The 18,542-nt window shown below is 46.6% G+C and overlaps 1 protein-coding gene across 7 annotated transcripts in view; it reads right to left on the bottom strand.

Moving 5' to 3' along the window:
- The window catches only part of DIS3L2 (DIS3 like 3'-5' exoribonuclease 2), a 321,790-nt gene that overhangs the window by 24,765 nt on the left and 278,483 nt on the right, over positions 1-18,542 (bottom strand). For all 7 annotated transcript variants that reach the window (XM_064485261.1, XM_064485263.1, XM_064485264.1 and 4 more), the window contains one exon: positions 10,203-10,282. In XM_064485261.1, coding sequence (XP_064341331.1) covers positions 10,203-10,282 — 80 coding nt within the window. The remainder of the gene's footprint in view (positions 1-10,202; positions 10,283-18,542) is intronic.

The raw sequence follows: 18,542 nt of genomic DNA, 5'->3' as shown, positions 1-18,542 counted from the left end.
CCACTTGCCAGGAACTGAGTGGGCCTGTTCATCAGAGGACTGGCCTGAATACCACCAGCTTCTCTAGAACTCCTTGAAGTCTTGGAAAGGGAGACAGGTTTCCTTGGGTTTAAAAACTACCCAGCTGAGCCATCAGGTCAGAAAGGCTAGCTTTAGGAGCCAAAGAGCCGTCCTTCCTCTGAGACGGGAATCTGCCGATGCACAAATACCCAGAGGGGCAGGAGAGACATAGGTCACGCCAGGAAATTCTGAAAAAGGTACGCATGTGGCAGGTAGAGAGAGGTACAGAGAAAACAAAAATGCTAATTTTCCCCATCCTGTCTCACCAGTCAAATCATGTCACCATGTGCTCAAAAAGCATTTGGAAATAACCAGCTGAAGGGTTCCAAGTCACACTGGATTGCCGCAACCCCAGGAGGCTCCCGAGAATGGAGAGAATTGCAACCAGCGCAGAGAGCTGAGTACAGGGAACAGCAGAGTCATACAGTCGTACAAAGGAAATTTAACAAGAAGGAAAAAAAAGTTGTTTGCTTAATGTAGCCCTGTGTTAAATCAACCAAGGAAACTCTCTTTTATAAGATCTTTGAGAGTTTCAAAGTGTTTATAGTTTCGAGAGTTTCTTGTGTCCTAGAATTTTCTGTCTTGGGTCATCCTCGGGTAGTTATTTGGGTGGCAGGAAGGGACATTCTCATCGCGGCTCGGGCCCAGGGCCTACCTGGGTTTGGGTCTCTACCCTCCTCACACTCTCCCTTCCTCCCGCCAAATCTCAGTAGAGGAAGATTCTCTGTATCTGCATAGGGCTCATAATCCTCAAATTGGGACAGCGGAAACTATGAAGACCTTAAAAATACATAGTTCTACCCAATAACCTAAGCAGCCTGACCAGGAGGAAAGCCCTCAGTCCTCACCGCCCACCTCCCTGGCATCAGACGAAAGCCCAAATGGCAGCAGAGGCCAGGGAAGGCCCTGTACCTGGCCTGGCAGGTGGCTCAGCCACGTGGCTGGGAAGAGCCCCAGGTGAAGCCCTGCAGGGTCACAGGTGGGCAGGGAGGGCTCCTTTCAGCATGAGACTTGTGGCTGCCCCAGTGCACTTCCATAATAATGGAAATCAGAGAAAGGTGGGACGGTGCAGATGACAGTGATATGAGGAGACTTGGAAGAGGGAAAAAGAAAAATGTTAAATATCCCCGTGAAGTGGTTTAACAACTCTTTTCTTGGAGATCTGACAAACATAGTATTTTTTGTGACCTTGGGGGTTACATATTCAATCATTCTACCAGGGAATTGGGGAGGGCTTGGGTCCAAGACCATCTGTTAGAATCCCTGCTCAGCTGTATCAGCCATGAGATTCTTCTGTAAAACAACAAGGCAAAACCTTCCCCACAAGGTTAACATAAAGAGTCACAGTCTTAGGATAAACATCAGGTCTCTTTCTCTTAAATAACAAATTGGATTCCATTTGCCTACCTCCTAGTAAACAAACCACCACTGCCACAGTTCAAAATTAAAAGTATTCTCAAATGGAAAGATCATCTTGGGGAAAAGTAAAATCAAATGTACACTAAGGGAGTTCTAGTGTTAAGGTTTCACAATTTAAAACTCAGTTTGGGATAAAATCCCTTTTTTCTGAGATCAGGAGTAAGACACGGACATCTGCCATTATCATTTCCATTAAATACTGTACAGCACCATAGGACAAGAAAAAGAAACGTGGTGTGATATTGGAAAGGAAAAAGTAAAACTGCTGTCATTTGTAGATGACATGACTGGATACAGAGAAAATCAGAGAGAATCTAAAAACAAATTATTTGAATTTAATAAACTAATTTAGCAAGGTCACTGGATATAGCATCAATAAAAAGAAACTGTCTTTCCATACATCAGCAACAAAGAGAAAGGGAAATCTATAAATGCCATTTAAAATAGTATCACAAATATTAAATACTTATGAGTAAATCTAATGAAAGATGATCAAGAAGACTGCTGCACAAAAATTTATAAAATATTACTGAGAAAAATTAAAGGAGACTTAAATAAACAGTGGGTTATACCATGTTTGTGGAGTAGAAGACAATCACAAAAGTGTTAATTTTTCCCCAAACTGATTTAGATCTAAAGCAATCTCAACATAAATCCCAGCAGGTTTGTGTGCATGTGTGTGGCAACTGACAGATTCTAAAATATAAATGGAAATGGAAAGGGCCAAGAATAGCCTAGGTGCCCTTTACAGAACAGGAGCAAGGTAGAAAGTAACTACTGAATATCAAGACTTTTAATAAAAAACTGAAAACAGAGTTACCCTACCATCCAGCAGTCCCACTCCTAGACATATATCTGGAGGAAACTCCAATTTGAAAAGATACATGCACCCCAATGTTCATAGCAGCACTACTTACAATAGTCAAGACACGGAAGCAACCTAAATGTCCATCAACAGATGACTGGATAAAGGAGTTGTGGAATCTTTCCCTCTCTCTCTCTCTCCCTCTCTCTCTCTCTCCCTCTCTCTCTATACATACATATATACATATACATACACATACACATACACAACAGAATACTACTCAGCCATAAAAAAGAATAAAATAATGCCATTTGCAACAACATGGATGGACCTGGAGCTCCTCATTCTAAGTGAAGTAAGCCAGAAAGAGAAGGAAAAATACTGTATGATATCATTTACATGTGGAATCTAAAAAAATGACCCAAATCATCTTATTTACAAAACAGAAACAGACTTACAAACATAGAAAACAAACCTATGGCTTCCAGAGGAGAAAGGGGAAGGTGAAGGGATAAATTGGGAGTTCGGGATCTGCAGATACTAACTAATATACATAAAATAGATAAACAACAAGTTTATACTGTATAGCACAGGGAAGTATATTCAATATGTTGTAATAGCCTATAATGAAAAGAATATGAAGAGGAATATATATATGTTTTATATATAAAAAAACAAAATCTGAAATTTTCAAAAAAACTGAATCACTATGTTGTATATCAGAAATTAACACAACATTGTAAACCAACTATATATCAATAAAAAAAGACTTCTAATAAAGGTAGAATAATTAAGACGGTGTGGTACTGGCACAAGAAGAGACATGCAGATGAGTGAAATAGAAGAGACTGCATATATAGACCCATGTGTATATGGATTCTTCATTTTGAAAAAAGTGGCACTGTGGGGCAGTGAGGAAGTCTTCTCAACGAATGTTGCTTGGTCATTTAGATGTCCATATGGAAAAAATAAAGCTTGCTGTATCATATTCAAAAATCAATTTTCTGAGTAGATTATAGGTCTAAATAGAAAAGGTAAAACAATAGAGCTTTCAGAAGATACTATAAGAAAAATTTGATGGTTAACTTTGTGTGTCAACTGGATGGACCAGAGTGCCCAGTTTAAATATTATTTCTGAGTGTCTCTGGGTGTTTCTGGTGTCTGGGAGCACCTGAATCAGATTCAGTCAAGTAGGCTGCCCTCCCCAGTTGGGGAGGCCTGAACAGAACAAAAGGCTAAGGAGGGAGGAGTTTTCTCCTCTCACTGCTTTAGCTGATCATCTCATCTTCTCTTCTCCTGCCGCAGACTGGAGTTTACCATTGACCTTCCTGGTTCTCAGCTAAATTATACCACTAGCTTTTCTGGGCCTCCATAATCGCATGAGCCCATCCCTCATAATAAATCTTTCATATATAAATATAAATGTATATCCTATTGGTTGGTTCTGTTTCTTAGAGAACTCTAGTACAAATATGTCTTTGTGATCATAGCATAGTTTTCTTAAATGGAATATGTGAAGAATTAACCATCAAGAAACACCGATACATTGAACTACATTGAAATGAAGAACTTCCGTTCATCAAAACACCACCAAAGAGAGAAAAAGGCAAGCTACCGAGTTGAAGAAGATATTTGCAACGTGTATAACCAGCAAAGGACTCAGACCCAGAATAGAGAACTACAAGTCACTAAGAAAACTCAGAAGAATAACAGGCATGAAATATGAAAAGGAAATCTACTGAACAATTAATATATGAAATCTCGTGTGTTGCTGGCAGAAGTGTTAACCTGGTACAGTCACTTCGGAAACTGGCAGTATCCACTAAAGTGGGTATTTTCTCTATCAGTCAGCAATTTCACTCCCAGGTATAGACTCAAAAGAAATGTATGCATATGTGCACCAAAAGACAAGTATAAGCAGAATTATTTATAGTTATTATTTTTATACTACTATATTTTAATTATTTATATACTACTCCAAATAGTAACCAACCCAAATGTTGAATACATGAACACAGATTGGGTAAATTATGATGTATTCATACAAAGGAAGTCTTATAGCATTGCAAATGAATAGACTAGAACTATATGCGGCAACAAAGATGAATTCTCACAGACATAATGCTGAAAGAAGAAAGTCACACACATGGGAGAACACGCTGAATGATTCCATTGACACAAAGCTCAAAGCTAGGCAAGACAATCTATCGTGTTAGAAGTTATGATGGTGGATTCCTTTCTGGAGGAGAGAAGAGGCATGAAATGTCCTGTTTCTTGATCAGGGTGATAGTTATATGAGTGTTTTTGTTTTCTATTAACTCTTTGAATTATATGCACACGATTTGTGCACTTTTCTTTATGCATGTCAGAGTTCAAAAATAAGTTTTACAAAATGAGTTTAATGTATGTATGTATTTTCCAGTGTGTGGACCATGGAGAAAAATAGTGCAGTGGATATTAAGTCACACTACACACTGAGACACGGACCAGTGTGCATGATGTGTCTGCGTCTGGTCTCTGCCCAGTACAATCTCTCCACTGTTGCTGGCTTCCACATTTTCTCACTTTGACCAGTCCCACCTTAGAATGCCAGCAGGAGCTGAAGGGCTGGGGTTTCTACTGGGGGCTGAGTACCCTAGCCCAGCAGCATAGGAAACCTCTACTGAGACAATTCGGTGTTTTAAAGCATGACAGTAGGCCCCCCACCCCCATTCTCCCGCGACGTAGGGAAAGGGTGCTCAACACAGCTGAGTAGGAGCTTTCCCCCTTGTCCTGGCCATCTGTGGGTTGCATCACATCTGTGGGAGATGGGGTGACTGTAACCCAAGGTAAGGTAAGCCACACAGGAGGCGGCCGCGCTGACCCAGGCCTTGCTGCCCTCCCTGCCCGGGCCCCACCCCCATCGTGTGTCACATGGCTAAGGCAGCACCCCAGGGAGAAGCCTGCTGGCTCTACCTCCTGTTTATAGCTTGACCTGAGGCAGGGCACCTCGCAAGGAGCGGTTTCCCTTTCTATCAGTGGGAGTGTTCATACTCCCTTCCCTTCCCTTCCTATAGGGAAGACTGAGGTCAAATGAAACACTGCATTTTGGCACCCGGGATAGCATTATTGCTGCTGCATGGCATGAGGTGATGGGAGGGAAGAGGAGCCACCGCCATCTCTCTGCTCAGTGTGCAAAGCGGAGCAGCACACCCCTCACTGATCCCCATCTTGATTCCAGCAGCTTTTAAGTGGGAGTCGTTTCTGCATCACACCAATGCCCAACACTAAAGGCTGTGATGGAAAACACTGAGCTCATACCTGCACTGCAAGTGGCCAACTCCAACACGCACACTGCAGCTGCAGGCTTGCTCCCATGAGGTCACTTCTGGCACCTCTCGCTGGTTGAGTTGCCTCCAATTTCCCAAAGCACCCCCTCCCCCTCGATTTCCAGCTCCCCTTTCTCCTAACCAAGGCTTCACCAGGAACAAGAAAGGCATTCTTCACTCTAAGCTGGCAGTGTCAGTGGGAGGTCCAGAGCTCTCAGGTAACATTGCTACTTAGCCTGAGGAACTGGCATCAGGTTCAAGGTGCAGACACAGAATGTCATTTTGAAAGTACCGGGAAGTGCTGGTGTTGGTTTGAAGTTGTCAGGGCTGCTGGGGAATATTCCCTCTGCTTATTGAGGTGATGGAAGAGGACAAGAACCAAGCAAAGGGGGAAACAAATTCCATGCAGGGCTTTATCCAGGAGCCCCTGCTCTTTCTCCTGCCTGAATGTGGTGGCCACGAAAAGGCACCTCTTGGCTTTCAGCCACGGCAGCATTAATTGCCTGATGGCCCAGCTGCAGCCCCTGAGCCACCACTGCATCTGCACCGAGGCCACACCCCCGAGGACTGCTCCCAGCCAGTGACTGAGCACTCGGAGGAGCCCGCAGGAGGTGAGACGCCCCCAACAGGCAACTGTGGCTGAAGGACTTCCCATCGGCCTAGCTGAACCTCATCTTAAAACTGGGCTGCAGCCTGAGACTCTTCCTCCCCAGCCCTCCTTCTCCTTCGCCCTCCTCCACAGGGGCTGAACTTGTATTGAGGTCTGAAGACATGCTTCCTGCCTTCTCCTCTTCTAATCCTGTCCTGGTATCTGCTTCTCAGCAGACCTGATGTGACATGGGTCGTGCTGGAGTGAGTCTGAGAGGGGCGGAAAGATGGCATTTAGGGCTTGGCTCGCTCCTACCTTCTGAGTGGAAGGTGGGGCATGGAGAGTCCAGGGCGCAAAGTGGGGGCCCAAATGCTCACAGACTCACCAGTGGCGACCTGGGAAAGAGCCTTTGCTCGATGTTGATTCAAGCATTTGAAAGCCCAGGAGGCAAAGCATCTGCCCAAGCCCTGCCACCCGCTGGCTCCTGGGAGGCGAGCTGAAGCCCAGCAGGCGGACGACGACAGACTGAGGGCCCTCAACCAGCAACTGCAGGCCAAGTGGAAGGGGCTGAGGGCCTCTTTGGCAGTTTGCAGAAAGGTGGCCCCCGTTCCCCAGGGAGGGCCAGCGACGCCCCTGTGCTGCAAGACCTGCAGGGGTCCCACCCTCTCCTCGAAAGCATCCTCCACCTCACTTCTAGGGCTTCCAGGCCCTTAACTAGCTTTGAATGCCAGAGTAATCCAGCCAGGGATGTGCTGGGCCTGAAAAAGGGAGGAAAGAAATAATATACCAAGAGTGCGAACGATTTGAGGGGCTTGATCAAAGGGGCCGAGAAATAAGAAGAGATGAGCAAGAATTCACTCCTTTGGGCACATTTTCTTGGGATGTGGGATTCAACACCCTTTCAAAGACCGTAGGGGATGGGGCAAACTCACTGCTGGGGTGGTCCGTAGAAGCCTGCAGAAAGTGACAGCTAAGGTTGAACAAAAGAGGGCATGAGCCACCTGGCAGCAGCAGAAGGAGTGAAGAGGCTGAGGGAGGGGCCATGCAGGGTCCAGAAGACCCAGCAGAGGCCTATGCTCTATGGAGGCCCCACAGGACACCTGCTTCACCAGGGTCATCAGAAATGTGCCGGTGAGAGGGAAGCCAGCATCATTTAGGAGTTTGGTGGTGGCTCCGCTCTGCAGGTCAGAGAGGACAGCAGGGGAGGCAGTCACAGAGCTGGGCTCATTAACACCCAGGGGGCTGATGAAAGACCACTGGGGAGAATGGTCCCAGAGCCTCAGTACTTACTCAGAAAAACTCCTTTGCTGATGGATTGAATTTGGCAAAGATAAAAACTAAAATGATTAGCAATTATATTGCAAGAAATACCCAGACAAAAATAGTAGTCTCAATAATTAATTGTACCAAACTGACATTCAGCTAATTGCTTTTACATGCAGAACCTCACCTTTCTGCTGCTGTTGCCTTCATGTTACCTGGCTGAGAACACGGGCCACTCAGGGCCTGGGATGGCAGAGCCTCATTTCCTAAACACCAATACTGAGATTCAGACAGCCTAGGGGAATTGCCCCTCAAAGTAAACAGAGGAACACACACAGGGCAGAGCCTGGGAGAGAGGAGAAAGTCACAGCCACGCTCAGGGGGTTCTCCATGCTTTACTTCACAATTCACAAGCAGAGAGGAGTCTGTCTTTGGACAGAGTGCACGTGGCTGAGGGCTGCCAAAGGCGTGTGCACCAGCCTCTCCCCTACTCCGTACGCTGCTGTCTGCAGCCCCAGCTCATGGATGCCGCCCTGCTGGCACTGAGAAAACAGAAGGGATGAGATGATTTTTCTGTTTGGGAAGGAGAAGCAATCAACACGCGCCGTGGGAGTTCCATCTGCTAGGCCGGTGACTATGTCTATAACATGCCACCCCATTCTATCCCCACGACAGTCATGTGAGAAGCATCATTAGTCGCATTGTTCTTAACAGATGAAGAAACCTGAAGCTCGGGAGGTTAGAAAATTTGTCCACGGGTTCAGAATGAACCCAAAAACTGCCTCTAAGGCTAGCAAAAGAGAACCATAGAGAGGGGTCATTGAGGCATCTGACTGTCACACTTTCCTAGATCATGGCTCCTTTCCAGTTTTGTACATAAATGTTTTCTTTTACAGGTCTTTGGGGTCCAAAGATTATCAATACTATCATTCCTACATTCTCTCCTACACTGCTTAGTCTGATACTATGCTAGGAGTTGGGGATTAGGCCAAGAAACAGAGCTAGGCTATTTTCTCCGATCAGCTTCAAAGACAAGTAAGTTGTTGTCACTGGACCTCTGAACTGCTCAGCCACAGACTTAAAAGATGGTGCCCTTCTCCCACTGAACAAAAACTCTGTCAACTTTATTTCCAAAGAGCAGAAAGTCAGGCCAGAATTAAGAGTATATAAACACCCCTGGGCCTGATCCCCTTGTTTCTGCGGCCACACTCTGTGTGTCTGGGGTGGCTGTCCACTGCCATCCAGTGAGCACCAGCCCAGGGAGCTCAGGGCGGCAATGATGAGGGGGGCGGCAGAGCGGCTCGCCAAGCAGCTTACGGCTTACACTTCTCTCACTCCCCAACAGTGCCTGCCCTGCCACCAAGGGACTGTCCTTGTGCTCAACTGTCCCTGTCAGTCCTTGACCCCAGAGAAGTCTAGCCCTACTTCTCTGCTGAACTATTAGAAGCTGAGATGGTATCTTTGACACAATTGCCTAGAAATCCTGGAGCTGTCTTCCAGAAAAAGTGCCATCCAAGAGGAGGAATGATGGTGTTAAAGGATGTTTGGTCAACCTTCCCTAAATGATTAATTTGGTGGGAACTGAGGGTACACAATAGTTTACTATGTCATCCTTCTAAAGATAAATTACAAAGAATAATAATGCCCTGAAAGTAATCTGAATGGAGATTTGATCAAGAAAGCAGCCACTAACCCAGCTTCCACCCATAACACAGTAAGAGTTCATGAGGAAGACATGGGTTTCTCTTCTGGAAGGTAATGTACAGTTCCATTGGCATATGCCTATTTGATCTTTCCATTGGATAAAATTAAATAGCTTGGACATTTAAATAATTAGTCCTCAAGTCCACATTGGGACTATTCTTGTCATCAACTGGAGTTTCCAAAAGTAGTGACCTGGGACATCAATTGTCTTTCATCTATTCTCTTCCCAGACTTAACGTGATAATGTTGAGCCGGCCTCACACAGCTGTGGCAAGTGACCTTGAGCAAGTTACTTACGTTCCCTAGACCTCAGCTTCTGCAGATACAACAATAATAAAAGAAAACTCTTCAGGCTGTCATGAGGATTAAATGGGAAGACAAATGTAATGTCCCCAGGACTGTGCCTAATATATAGCAGGTGTTCAATGCTGGCTGCCACCACCATTCGTCATCATCATCATCAGGGCGTGCTCCCTTTTCCCTCACTCATCACCACCTCCACTGTCCCACACACAAATAACACAGAGTCAAGGAGGCAGCCTGTGATGAAGAAAAGAGATACTGTCAAACTATGCCAGGCGCTGTCTTTCCAAGAAGGCCACCAACTTAAATCTCTGTAAGTACCCAGAAATCCCCCAGCTCTAAAATTCACAAGGTAGACTGTCACAACAAACCTATAAGCATAGTGTAGTCAGAGCGAACTACAAGAAAAGCTGACGTCATACAGTGAGCCAAATTAGCAGCCCTGTGATTGGAGACGAAGAAGGGGGTGGGCCTATGAAAGCTGGAGACGGGAAAGGAAGGTCTGGTTCGGCATATACTTCTAATACATTACATCTGCTCCTCCCACACAGGTATTTCAAAATTTAGGGGCATTTAGGGGCAAAAGAGATTTCGCAGGAGAAATGTTTTTGTGCCAGCTATTTTCAAGCACAGTTGCTAAAAGTGTGATTCCCTCCCTGACAACCCCTTTGTCGGGGAAGGCCGGTGTAACCCCCTGGGCACGACCTCTGCAGGACATGGTGAGGTGACACTTTGCCACAGAATGGCTTACTTGTTGCTGTCACGGTACTCATAGATGTGACATCCTTGAGGCAATCCAGTCTCGTGGTCCAGGGTGAAAGCAAGTTTTGGCTAAACAGAGAAGAAGAAAAAAACAAGTAAGTTTTAGGTAGCAGTCTCCATTCATTCTGACAGCTGAAATGAAACAAAAAAAATCACGCAAAATCACACTCTCTCAAGATGTGTTGTGAAGAACCTGCCCCCCTGGGAAGAGCCCGCACCTTACCAGGGACACTGTTGCCAACGAGGATTGTTACCAGGACTCTACCTCTTCATTCAGCATACACCTAATTTCTTATTAAGCACCTACTTTGTGCCAGACACTGAGCTAGCTGATGGGGAAAGAACACTGAACAGTAGCAGAGAGGATCTTATTATGGTCTAGTAGAAGAGACAGACATCAATCACATAATCACAATAATGAATGAAAAAACTCTTTATATATAAAACTTTAAAATAGCTTCTCTGAAGCAGGGAAAAAAATCTCCTATGTTTCTACAGAAGTAAATAACCTAACCAAGACTGGGAATGAGGGAAGGAGGAGGAGTCACCTAGATCATGGGGAGGATGGATGGGGTGGACAGGGAGAGAAGAGGGCTCTCCTCAGCAGAGAGCACGTGTAGAGAGGCTTTGGTGCAGGAGTTGCGGGAACTGAAGGATGAACACAGGAGACACAGTGGGCAATGATGCTGGGGAGGAAGGCCAGGGCAGGACATGCAGGACATTCTTGGCCACCTTAGAATTTGTGGCCTTTACCTTCACAGCAAAGGAAAGCCTCTGACATGTTTTAAGGAAGGGTTGGGTGACATAATCAAAGTTATGTTTTAGCACAATCCCTCTGGCAACTGCGGAAAGAAAAGACTGTAGGGCAGAGAGCAGAAGCAGGAGCCTTGCAGGCGGCTCCTGAGTAGCGCAGGTGAGCGGAGGGGCGGGGCTGGGACTACCGGGCAGGGGGGCAAGATGACAGGGAATGGACCATCTGAGATCTTAGAAGAAAATCTGTAGAAGAAGGATCAACAGAATATGCTGATGGATTTGGTGTTGGGGAGCAGTGAGGTTAGAAAAGAAGAAATCAAGGATGATTCAAGTTTTTGATTTAACCCACCAGGCAGGTGTTTGTTTCACTGCTGAGTGGGAAGACTGAATCTGGGAGTCTCAAAAGTCTGACTTTGGACATCTTGACTTGGCAGCACTCATTAGCTTTTTCTGATTAGGGAAGATTAAGAAGAAGAACTCTGGTAATAAATTAAGTCTTGGTGTCTTTCTGGATTCTGAGGGGAGTGCTCAGGTGTTGCTGGGAAGCCGGAGCTCAGCAAGTTGTGTGTGTCTTGCTAGAGCCGAACCGGCTATGGCAGCACTAACATTTCCAAATGCAGAGCCAGTTACCAGATTTACAAATTCACTGGGTTTTAAAATCATCAGGGAAATTTTAACTAAAATTAACTGCACATTAGGAGGATACCTTATTGTAATTTTTTTTTTTAACTGCAAGGCTGTTAACACAGCTAATGATCTGCATCATTAGATGCTGGACGATTTTTTCTCTTCCTTAGAGGGGAACGAGCTTGTAGGAATGGCTTGTCCTCTCACTGACCCAGATGAAAACACGAAAACAGAAACAAGCCCTTCTTTACCATCATGAAGCCAAGAACTTCAAGTCAAAGGCATGTTTTCCCTACAGACCACTGCCTGGATTTTCCCAGCCCTCTTTCAGTAAAATAGAAAATTATTATTTAAAAAATCTATTAATTACAACCCTTTTTTCTTTATTTCCCTCTTTGCAGATAAGGTCAGGCCTATGTTCAATTAGTCCATTTCAAAGACTGCACTGCTTAGAAATTTTCAAATCCTTTGACTCAGTGATTAAAGTTATAAATTTATGGCTTAGAAAAATTATCATAAATGCAGGAGGGAAAGTGTTTTTTTTTTTCAAAACTGTTCACCTCAGTATTATTTATTGGAAAGCTTCTAAAAAATCAGCAATAGAATGATTAAATAAACCATACCACAGTCACATGCAGAATAGCATGCAACCGTTCAACTGTTTTATGAAGGATTTTTATTCATCTGGGAAAATACTTGGGTTACAAGAAAAGAAGCAGGATGCATATTTGATAAAACCCCCTCAAAAAAACCCCCACTACAAACAAAAAGAACAAACACTGCATAAATAACGGGAAGGAAGATAACAAAATGGCAACAGTGATTGCTTTACTTTCTTTGTATTTTCTAAATTCTTTATGACAAGCATGATGAGATACAAGCTGCTGTCCTTAGTCATGAAGGAATTATGGGAAATTTAATTCCGGGGGATTCTCAAGGTCAAGAAACGATGTATATACCAATTCAACAGGAAGGTAAGTAAGCAGAGGTAGTGATGGGGAGGAGGAGAGAGGAAATGGGGACAGAAGAGTATGCACACTTACTGAATGGAGAACTCACACTTACTGAATGCCTACCAAGTAAAGGCTGTCCTTTATCCTGACCACAACCACCTGAATTTAGGTATTACTATTTCCTTTTCACAGGTGATGAACGTGAGGTGGATAAAAGTTAAATAATTTGTGTGCAGGGATGAAGATATACCTATAGACTTGGTGTGAGGCAGGTGGTGCGGGGAATGGTGGTAGTTCGGAATGTTCCAGTTTGATTTTTGTTCTTTTCTGAGAAGTAGGAGGCTAAATTATCTGCAAGGAATAGAGGGTTTGGTGAGAGAAGGAATGGAAGTTGGAAGAAAGTGATGGTTTGAAACTGCGTTTTTGGAGAAGAGGAAAGACAGCTGACCAGGGAAGAGTGTAAGGACAGCCAGGGAGCATTAAGGTCTAGCTGAGGCCACAGGGTCTGAAGTTATTACAGCAACCATGTGCCCAGCTGTTGATTTTTTTCTAGTAACCTAGACAGTAGCATGAAGAAAGGAAGGTTGGTGCAGAGCAGAGTATTTTCCAGAAAGGAATGAGGGAAGAATAGGTTAAGGTATGAGGGGAGAATAGGTTTGAGGGATCAAGAGGGTAGAGATAGGATACTGACAACAGATGGACCAGGGACCCTACGGGGGAACAGGCAGGAAATAAAAGTGGAAGGAACTGACTGGAAGAAAACCGAAGGGCCTGAGTGAAAGATGTATTGTAGGGAGCTAATATTTTTTGAGTACATCCTCTATCCTACACATCTTTCATGTGTGACTTTATTTAATTCTCCCAACAACCCTATCCTTACATTGCTAAGGAGTTTAAGTAAATCAGCAAGTAAGTGGCAGAAGTGAAATGTGGTCCACGTTGCCAACTACTGGGTTATACTGGCCTCCTAGGTGTCCACAAGGTCAAAGGGAGGATTTGTGGGAGTCACTGGGTGAGGGTGTGGGAGGGACTGGAGGCTGTGATCAGAGAGCAGGCCGTGTCTGATCTTGTAGATAAAACAGTCAACCACAAGATCCAAGAAGTCAAGAAATAGGGAGTCAGAGGTCAGGGTGGGGGGTCCTCAATGAGGGGTCTGAAATTCATCCAGGATGATGACATGCTGTTTCCCAGATAAACCAATCCACAAAGTGTGTCCCTGCGGGTGTGTAGGTGTGTGTGGGTGTGTGTAGGTGCCTACTATGTGCAAGGTTCAATACATGAATGAATCAGTCCAACTGGTCCCTACAGCAGACACAGGTGCATATCCAGCAGTCATTTCCTCCTTCAAAATTCAGCTATACACCCTCCCACCCCAGACCAGGGAACTCAGGGGGAAGCAGATCCAGTCTCCAGGGCTGGGCCTGGCAGTTCTAAGATAATCTTACATATCTTTCAGTAGCTGGTCAGGAACCCAAGCCAATCAGTGCATGGCATTTCCTGGCCCTAGGAACTGGTTCAAGAATTGACATGTGATCCAACTGAGGCCAATGTTTGTTGGGTGCTTCTGGGCACAAGGGCCAGAATTGCTATAACTAGCCTGCTACCAGCCTGAGAAGGAAGCCAACTCACAAAGGAAGCAGACTCAAAAGACATGTAGAAGAGCAGAGCCAGAGCCCTGATGGAGCCGTGCCTGGCTTCCGCCAGCCCTTCCGGCCTCGACAGCTCTTTCATAATTGCTCATTATTTCTCTGCTCTCCCTAATCCACTCTCCACAACACAGCTGAGATAGCGTTCTAAAACACAAGCCTGATGACACTTCCCTCTCTAAGGGCTTTGATGGCTTCCTGCTGCCTATATGCCTGCCATATAGAAGTGAATTAAACACAGTCTAGGCCCTCTGGGGGTTGGTTGCATGAACAAATATGGACTGTGGCAGAGGGATGGGAGGGGTGGGCATATGCTGAGGAGAGTGTGCCAACCAGGGAAGACCTCAGGGTAGTGACAGGAGTCTTAAAGGAGAAGTAAGTCGGCTGGACAGGGAAGAGAGCCCCTCCTTCATCCTGCTGCAAAGCTCCTCCTACACTTTGTGAGTTTGGACCCTGCCACAGCTCTCACACCTCCGGGCCCTTCCTCATGCCACGACTGCTTCTGGGAGAGCCCTTTCTGTTTGTCCCAGCAAGAGTAAAACACAACCTTTGAGCTTCTCTTTGTAAGAGTGGATCTTTTATTATTCGCTCCTCTGGTAACTGGAGGCAGTGCTGCTCTCCCCAGTGAGGTCGGGGTGTGCAGCTTCACCAGGAACCCTGGGCACTCAGTGCCTTCATCTCTGTCACAGCAGGTGCCCAAAGCCTATCACTGGGCTGAGTTGCAGAGCAGAGACGTAGAGCATCTTGTTTACCTGTCAACAACTAACTGCTCTAGTCATTTAATTTACAGACACAGAATCATATCCCCGCAGGCTCCCGATGTCACCCAGTCTCATCCCTGAGTTTGTTACTCCTCTCGCTTCTGTAACGGGACTCCACCTCACATTTGCCCCCACCGGTACCTGTGCCACCAGACTATCAGCTGTAGCACAAATCCTCTCTGTGCCCAGTGCTCCCATTTTGCCAGTGTCTTTGAAGAGGCACGCAGTCCTTCACTGGACAGTATTTACTGACTACATTCCACCAGCCAGTCACGGCAAAAAAACAGGCAGGCTTATAGGATGCCACCTGCACCAGTGCTGGCTCTCACCAAGGCCTGTGGGGATCTACCCACGGAGAGGCTTCAAGGGAAGTCGGCTGCAAGGATGACAGCTGCTCTGAGGCTTCACGAGGTCCGGCTTTCCCTTTCCAGAGGCAGCTGCCATGTCAAGCAGAAGAGCCCGCCATGAGTCGATCTTTTTCCTGGGAGGACAGTTTCCAACCACACAACATTCCTGGTACTACGTGAGGAGGGAAGGCAGCGAAGGCAGTTAATGAGGCTGCTCTGTCAGCCTCCACCAGCAGAGGAAGGAGGCCTTGAAATGCGACTGGCTAGAGGCAAGGCTTTCCTCTGGACAAAGGACCAACCAATCTCTCTTGAGCAGGGACTGGAAAAGCCTTCTACTCCCAGGGGCTCAGGCTAGATTGCAAAGGAGGGCAGGCTCTGGGCAGCCAGGGTGGCTCCTGCTGGGGCCCCTTCTGACCTAGCCCTCCTGCCCCAGCACGGGCCCCAGGGACACCAGTGCCGTGGGTGAGCTGATGGGGCTGGAGGGAGTGGAGGGGGCTAGGAGCCTCGGGAGAGGAAGTCCTTCCCCACGTGCTGTGGGAACGTGGGGTAAAGGCCCTGTTGGGGTTGTCGGGCCTGCACACGGTCCTCTTTCAGCACCTCTGGGCGCTGGGTCTGGGAGGGTGGCAAGGGAGGCAGCAGGACCATTCTCCCAGCCGGTGGCAACAGGTGAGCAATAAGAATGACTGATTCAGGGCTAAGCAAGGCTTCCTCAGGGTTCTCGCTTGAGAAAGAGCCTTCAGGTGAACCTAAGGGAAGAATGAATGCCCCGGGCTAAGCAGCAGAGGGGCCCATGGAGTCATTTAATGTAACTATGAAAGGGGACATGACTTCACCTTGAATGCCGCCCAGTGAAGCCAACGGGCCAGATTATACTCAGAACTAAAAGACAGTAAATGGACGGGACAGGAAAGGTGGCTTAGAGTGGCTTGCCAGATGTTCCCTGGGCGAGTGAGCAAATCCGTCTTCATTTCGCTCAGGTACACAGTTGGCTTTCCCAAACAGCCACACTCCTGGAGAACATACACACAGGCCACTTGGTACTAAACTCCATCAGCTAAGTAATACCAGTTCAGAGCCTCTGGTGCTTTTGAAAATGCTGGTCTGACTTTGGAAGGGTAAGAAATGGGTTAGGAAGTTTAAGAATTGCCTGTCTCACCTACAGTAGCTCCACAATGACCTCTGACTGGCAACCAGTCTCCTTTTGACCATGGCCTGGATGGTGCTTGCAGGCCGGGCAGAAGAGGGTGGCTCCCCTCTCCGCAGCCTGCTCTGTGACCAAACAGGGGTGACCTCCATGACCCAGCTCTGACTTCCTCTCACAGGGGTGTAATAAGAGAGGTAGCTGGTAAAAGGAGAGTGCGAGTTCTGGGGCCAGGATCGCTTTAGTTCAAACCAACATGGGTTCTCCGGGAGGCCTATGAGCTTGTTTCAATCTGCTAGCTATTAGGACCAAGGTTCAAACGCAGGTCAAGGACCAGGCTGGGAAGCCTCCAGCCTCTCCATGGTCAACTCTTCCCCTCGCCGTCCACTGGTCTTGCAGGGTGTCCAACTCCCTTAAGCTGAAGGTGGCAAACCCCATCACAGTTCAAGCATTTCAGGTATGCCACTTAATACACGCTTACAAAGAACAGAAAAGTTACTTCTACCTGAGCCTTGGTTTTGTTATTGAAAAATCTTATTAGGAGGAAATCTTCCCATTCTCTGAGGTGATCTTTAGTTTTTCTTCTTTAGTTTTCGTTGTTTGGTTTGGATTTCCTAAGCATTATTTCTTTTTTTCCATCTCCTCTCTGCTTTCTTTTATAAGACAAAGATGCTGTGGACTTGGCTTCCACTTGGTTCACAAATGATTCTATGGCAATGTATTAAGTTTCTTTCTCCTAAGTCCACTGAAGTCTTTTTGGACTTGGAGAGAGCTTTTTAAGAAAGAACTTGCTCATTCAGCAGGATTTTCCTCCCCACCCCAAGCTCTGGTTCTGACCTGGAAAAAATAAGAGTGAGAAAGAGCAAGAGAATCCTGCAGTCCTGACGCTCAACTTCACAAACCACAAAAAAGAACCTTGCTCCAGTAACGTAATCATGGAGATTTCTGGCACCTTGGTCTTTCAAGAAAAATACATCCATCTGCTGGCACAGGGACCCATCAAACTAAATCCTGTTCAGCATGGAGTTCCCGATTCATTAGCACTGGAAAGTCTATAGCGAGGCTGGCCGCTCCCACTGGATGACGCCTCCCTGCAGCGCCGTCTGTAAACCCCACAGCTGTGTTTTCACTTAAGGCCACTTCTCCTGACTCCACTGTACCTTGTTCCAGAGGCTCGTTCTATCCTCATTAAGGTTAAAAGTGACAGGACAAGGATTCTTCAATGCTGAGGTTTTACTTGCTCAGAAGAAAAACTGCCTGTCTCCAGAGTGATGGTCAACCCGGAGGGAAGGCTGCTCTGTAGTCAGGAGTCCCAGAGGCCTACCTGGTTGGTTCTTTCCAGGTCTGCCTCAGTCAACAAGCCGGTCCCCGGGAGAGAAGAGCCTTGACCCCTCCTGCCCACCTTTCTGAGGGTCACTTCACTGCTTACCAGCAAGGCCAGGGCAGTAGAGCTCTGCTAGCCACTGCCCCACAGCACCTCTGCCTTTATCAGTGGGTGAGACCAGCACAGAAGAGCTCATCCCCCATCCCAGCCCCTGCATTAGCAGAATGGACATTCCCTTGCCCCAGCTTTCCTGATCAGGCCTTACCTGGTCACTGGGCCATGTTGCTGCCCCTCAAATTCCTGAGCAATCTGACAGCGGGGAATGCAGAGCATGGTGAGCAAGTCTGCATGTGTCACAGGCAGTCAAAGGCAGGGATGGTGCCACCAATATGCTCGTCCTACACACAGCAGGAGCATTTCTGAGGATTTTCATGGCCAAAGAGGGTAACTTGTGTTTGGATGTTACCAGATCAGAACCAACTCTGCTCAGAGCTCTGAGGCTCAGGCCAACCACCCTTCAGGGACTGGAGTTGCCCAAGGCTGCTTCTGCAGGGAAGGGCCCACGTTGACTGTGGGAACTGCGTATGGCCCCTCCTAATGTACGGAGGTGGTTATGCATCTTGGAGAGATACTGTCTGAATCCCTTTGCATTTAGAATGTATCAGTTATGCTGCCTAGCCATCTACTTTCTAAGGCTTGTGGTCCTGCCCCAAATAGTAGAGAATATCCCCTTGCCAGAGCCTCCTGCTTCAGTGTCTCTGCTACACAGTTTCTATT

Source organism: Camelus dromedarius, chromosome 4 (assembly GCF_036321535.1).
Source record: "Camelus dromedarius isolate mCamDro1 chromosome 4, mCamDro1.pat, whole genome shotgun sequence".
Classification (NCBI taxonomy): Eukaryota; Metazoa; Chordata; class Mammalia; order Artiodactyla; family Camelidae; genus Camelus; species Camelus dromedarius.
This window is presented reverse-complemented; position numbering and strand designations above follow the sequence as displayed.